Raw genomic sequence first — 5,590 nt, 5'->3', positions numbered from 1 at the left:
TTTGATAATACCGTCGAAAATATTTTTTATGATATTTTTTAAAAAAGCCATCAATTCAATATCTTAAGATAAAAATATGGTAAAAACAATAGCACCATAAACGACAATACCAATTTATATTATTATTTGATTGGACATCTTCAGCCCATTGGTGTACCCACAGACGAATGTTTGGGGACCAATTTTTACGAAAGAAGCCATCTCGAATTTCTCTGAGCTTCTGCCTTCAGGTCATGTCTGCGCATTCTCACATTAAATTTGTTCGTCGTTGGGTTTCCGCTGGCTTTTGTGAGATTTCGTCGGCTTCTGCGACCCAGTGAAATTTCTCAACAAGGACGATCACCAATAATACAAGGCCTAGATTGGAGGAATAAAATCATCTCCATCTTCATACTCAAACAATCCCAATTTTTACCCGCTTCTAACTCCGTCTTCATAAGATCAAAAATCCCTCTGTGGCCGTTTCCAGCCGAGTAAATGGAAGCAAACCTCCATCCATGAAATTGGGTGCCCCATTGCCAATCTTTGTTGAGGACGTGGTTATGAAATATCTGGGCGTGTGAATAAAAACTATTGACGATTGACTACCATTCAATGAAGCATTTCAATACAGATTTTATCCTCAATACTGTTTGATAACTTGAGCCTGAGGCATCTGAAACCAGTGATGGGAACGGGGAAGTGGAGCTAGCCTTCAACATCAGCCAATCCTTCTTCCATGAGGGACTTCAATGAAGCAACATCGGGGAATTTCCCGTTCCCGTCAAATTTCATAGCTGGTTATTTGATTTGAGTTGTGAACAGTGATTTTGATTTGAGTTGTGAACAGTGATTCGATTGATGATAAAAAAGGAGAATTCTTGGTACAGTTCTCCCCAGTCCCCACCTTCACGACAGAAAAAATATATTTGATAAAATTCTACTGAGTCTGATCTATATGTTTCATCAATAAAGAAAGGCTTGGAGATTTGTTTCGTAGAAGCACCTTCTTCCTATCCATGTCTCTATCTTTAATGGCAGAGACGGCCACTGTCACAGCTTTTGTCAGCCTCAGCTCGAGCCCTAGGAAATCTTCTTTTAAAAAGCTCTCGATTCAAAAGTCATTTCTCGAGTAAGATGAATGTGTAGCTTCTTCTCAAGCCGGCAACTAAAACAGCCAAGATGTTATGAAAGTGGAAACGATTATATAGGAACTGAATCAGATTACATTTGTTTATGTACAATAAATTACCAAAATTCTCGCCTGCAAGAAAAGAACGAGAAAATTTGACGAGGTTGCACATGACAAGACACAAGAGAGCATAGAAACAAACAAGAGGAAAGCATCAATGCTAGCAACAGAACTACAAACATTTTCTCCTTCTCAGAGGAAATCTAATCAATACTGCACGAATATGCTACTTAAATTGTTAGATGAAAGCTTTCAGGTCACAAAACAATTTTCACGAGACTGAATTCTGAAGTCTCACTCCAACTTGAGTGCACCTGGCTCCTGATGCTGCTTATCAGACTCAGCAGGGAAGTACTTTATGCCAACAAGGTCACCAACTTGACTGATAACCTGCCAAAACAAAGCAATATGCCATTATTTTGTCATCTGAAGACAGTAACCTGTCATCTTCTGAGATTAGTAATCACACATCAGAAATTCCTTCCTAATTCTATCGGATCAATGTTGTACAACCAAATTAATCAGACAAAAAGCATATGAAAAGCAGCGGGTATTTGCAGAATCATAGCCATTGCTTCCCCATTATAAACTCAATCAACCATATCCTATTCCTTTGGCTGGTTGGAGTTCCTAGTCTTAAAATTGACATTTGTTTAAGAATCAAAGGATGCACGAAGTCTTTGTCGCTGATATTCAAATTCAACAGAATAGCCAAAACAAACAAAGGGCAAGAATACATACTGTAATAGAAACAAAGTTCATATTGACAAGCACAAATACCTCCAATGCTTTGAGAAGATCTTCCTTGGTATGAGAGGCAGATATGCAAATACGTGCCCTGGCCAAAAGTAGAGGAGTAGCTGGAAATGCAACCGTCACAACAGCAACCTGTAAAAGCATATTTGATCTTAGCAACCAGCGACATACACAAGAACAGAAATGAAGATAACTATGCAACAAATGAAAATCAGAAATTTTGAATGCCATTACAAGATCTGATGAATACAAAATATCAACATGGCAACGCAGACATTAAAAAAATTACTAGGAACTCACATTCTGCTTTAGACACTCCCGAGAAAATGCAGGGATTTTTGCTGGATTGTAAAGCATTATGGGCATCACTGGTGAATCATTATCACCAAGAACCTCAAAACCCATTTTCTGCAGCTCTGACCTGAAAAAGTTGCTATTTTCGCGTATTCTTGCAAGTTTTTGAGCCCCTGAAGTGAAACAATATCAGAGCAAAACAAGATTGATATGTAAGCTCAAATCCGATTAATTAATTTCAAAAACACATCTTTAAGTATATCAGAAAGAAAAACAGATTCTTTTCTAATACCTCTACTAGAACCATCCTCTCCAAGAATAACCTTAATGGAAGATATAATTTGTTGTGCAGCTGGAGGGGAAATTGATGTTGCATATAAATGAGCAGGACAAGTGTACTTAAGATATTGGATTAATTCCTGAAAGCAATAAGCAAACTTCAGTTGCTGGGGACTTGCATAAGATCAATAGCTGAATCCCCTATTGGAAAATAATCAGAAAATTGGTAGTAAAGCTCAATAGGTCATAGCAAAGACAGGTGGCTAGGTGTTAACAACAACAGACATCCTTCAGAATTTCTAGGACTATTGGAGACAACAAAATGATAGTACTAATGATACGATTAAAAAGGATTATCCACCAAATGTTCTAAACTATACACACATAGCAGAGTCTTGCACATCAGATGATGACTACCACTAGGTGGTTCACAGGAAATCAAGAAAATAATCGTTGACCACCACTAGCTGCCAACTTGAGTACTCATTATGACTAGGGGAAGTACTCATGTGAAATTCCCACCAGAGGTGCTCAAGTAACAAACCTTAGATCCAGCAATATAACCCCCACAAGATCCAAACGATTTAGTAAAAGTTCCCATCATAATATCCACATCAGCTGTATCCACTCCTAAGAGTTCACAAACACCTCTTCCTGTTTTCCCAACTGCTCCAATGCTATGAGCCTCGTCCAAGTAAACATATGCCTGCAACAAAAAGACAAAAACGTTACAATTAATCCTATTAGGCAGAAAATCAAGGAGTTTGGCATGCAAAAGTACATGGAAGAAGCATAAAACAGACCAGGAAAAAAAATGGCATGCCTTCCAGATTCATAGCATCCCTGACTTTCAAAATCTATATTTTTTTTAATAAAATAGATTCAACTTTCTTTGATTGTGAAACAATAGAGCAAAATTTAGAAACATAACTTTTCAGATGTTACAAATTGCAACTGGATATTATAATAATTCACCTGTTTTCTAATGCAACATAGTGATTTGCCTAAGAAAAACAAGATTCGCAAAATTCAAGGTAAAATCTAATCAGAAAAGGTTGAACTGAAATTATTCAAGATACACAAAGAAATGCAATTTGCTGCACTCCACTCCATTCATCACCTTGTATTTCTTGCATATTGCAACAATCTCTGGAAGTTTGCAGAGCTCGCCTTCCATGCTATAAATCCCCTCCACAATGACAATTATCTTCTTCCAAGGCCTATGTGTCCTTGGTTGCCCCTCCGCAATTTGCTGTCTCAAAACTTCCTCCAAGTGAGATGGTGCTGAGAGAGATTGGCAACCAGATTCCAATGCATGAGAACACAGAAATTTTATTTCCAAGACTGAAACTGTCAGATACAACTTACTATTGTGTTGGAAAACCCTAACTGTTGCTCCTGAACCTCGAGCACCATTCACAATTGAGTTGTGGTTCAATGAATCACTAATTATCAATCCTCCCTGTCAAAGAAACAAAAGACAAAAAAGAAAACAATTCAAGACACCATCTTTACATATTATAAACCTACAACTAAAATTATGAACATACCTTTCCAATCAGAACAGGAAGGATGGCAGAGTTTGTGACATAACCCATGCCAAACACTATGGCAGCTGGCTTCCCAACAAAGTTTGCAACACACACCTCCAGTTCATTATGCAATATCGTAGTTCCTGATCAAAACCTGCATTACTCAATACAAAACACCAAGAACATAATGAAGTAAATCATGGACAGAAATATCAAGCATACCTCCATCAACACGAGGACTGCAAGTACTTGGCGAAAACTTCTTCAATGTCTCAATAACACGAGGCGTACAATACTCATCAGCTGCAGCAAACCCAAGATAATTATAGGACCCCAAGTTAAGACACCTAGTTACCTTGGTAGTCCGTCTGCTCAACACACAATTATAACAATTAACTCAGATAAATGCCCCAAAAGCATCACTTTATCTAATAATGAACAAAGAAAATACTTTTTCAAAGTTCTTACTTCAACGTCTTGTTATTGTCATTGGAGTACCGCTCGACAACATCGAACCACGCACCCGGGGAACTCGAAATCGGACGTCCAAAACAATCCTAACAACAACAACAACAACAACAACAATAAAAGATAAAGTCAACGTAACCCTTTCTTAACCTAGAAGAAAATTACTAAAAAAGAAAAAAATACACTTTTCCTCTCAAAAATAAATAAATCACTTGATTCGGTTCGATTCGGTTCAAAAATCATATTCTTAAAATTAAATGAAGAATTAAAGTACCTGAATCCGAAGATATAAGCGACGAATGTAGAAGTCTTCAAGGCCTAAACAGATCGGTGCATAACCCTAGATTAAAAAAGAATTGTATCATCAACAGACAAAATCGAACAATTTAGCGCTTAATTTATGATAATAAATGACATGTTTTTTTTAAGGAAAAAAAGAGAGTACCTGAAGATTGCTAGAGTGCCACGAATCGAAGATTTTACGAAAGAAATCACGGAATTGGCCAAAAGCGAAGAGTAAGCCATAGCTGAAGTAGGTGCTCAATGCGGTCAAATATGGGATCTTAATCATTTCTCCTATCTCTTCTCTCCCTGAGTCGTGATTTTTAGATCTGATGATATGATTTTGCTCTCCTCAGGTTATGAGAATTTATTTATTCGAGGGATAAAAAGGAAAGGGAGAGATTGATGATGAGAGATTCTTTCTAGTTTCTTTTCTTTGGTTGGTTGAGAGAGAGAGAGGTTTCCTCCGTCAATTCAGTGTTTGATGTTTTTTCTTCATTTGGATTTTGTTTATTTTGTGTTTGGTAAATGCTTTTTAAAAATGAGATGCTTTTCAATAATTTTTTTATTTTTAATTTAATATTTTTAAATATCAAAAATATTTTTAAAACGTATCTAAATATAAATTGGAATGTAACAGCGTCATAATTAGATAAAAACAAAATATCTGTTTAGAATCTAAATATTTTTTGGGTTTATTTGGGATTGTGGTAATGGTTACGATTTTAAGTATTTTTCGTTTAGAAATGCATCAAAATAAAATTTTTTTGTTTTTAAAAAATTATTTTTGATATCGACACATCAAAAC

General features: G+C 36.4%; 1 protein-coding gene across 1 annotated transcript; it reads right to left on the bottom strand.

The window, feature by feature from the left end:
• Nucleotides 1-1,162: 1,162 nt before the first annotated feature.
• Nucleotides 1,163-5,300, bottom strand: LOC133678588 (long chain base biosynthesis protein 2a). Its single transcript, XM_062100958.1, has 12 exons — nt 4,946-5,300; nt 4,775-4,840; nt 4,501-4,589; nt 4,255-4,400; nt 4,051-4,175; nt 3,869-3,962; nt 3,621-3,784; nt 3,045-3,206; nt 2,514-2,640; nt 2,228-2,394; nt 1,952-2,059; nt 1,163-1,561 (listed from the first exon to the last, which is right to left on the bottom strand). Exons 1-12 carry the CDS (start codon nt 5,069-5,071, stop codon nt 1,466-1,468), a joined length of 1,470 nt encoding a protein of 489 aa, XP_061956942.1. The 5' UTR covers nt 5,072-5,300; the 3' UTR covers nt 1,163-1,465.
• Between the last annotated feature and the right edge of the window lie 290 nt (nt 5,301-5,590).

Source organism: Populus nigra, chromosome 18 (assembly GCF_951802175.1).
Source record: "Populus nigra chromosome 18, ddPopNigr1.1, whole genome shotgun sequence".
NCBI lineage: Eukaryota > Viridiplantae > Streptophyta > Magnoliopsida > Malpighiales > Salicaceae > Populus > Populus nigra.
This window is presented reverse-complemented; position numbering and strand designations above follow the sequence as displayed.

Bases quoted from the DNA above. Each gene is read 5' to 3' on its own strand.
- LOC133678588 (XM_062100958.1), bottom strand. From the start codon at position 5,071: ATGATTAAGATCCCATATTTGACCGCATTGAGCACCTACTTCAGCTAT. The intron at 4,176-4,254 runs GTATGCTTGATA...GGTTTTGATCAG, and splicing joins CAGTCCTCGTGTTGATGGAG to GAACTACGATATTGCATAAT. The intron at 2,641-3,044 runs GTTTGTTACTTG...TATTGCTTTCAG, and splicing joins GTTATATTGCTGGATCTAAG to GAATTAATCCAATATCTTAA.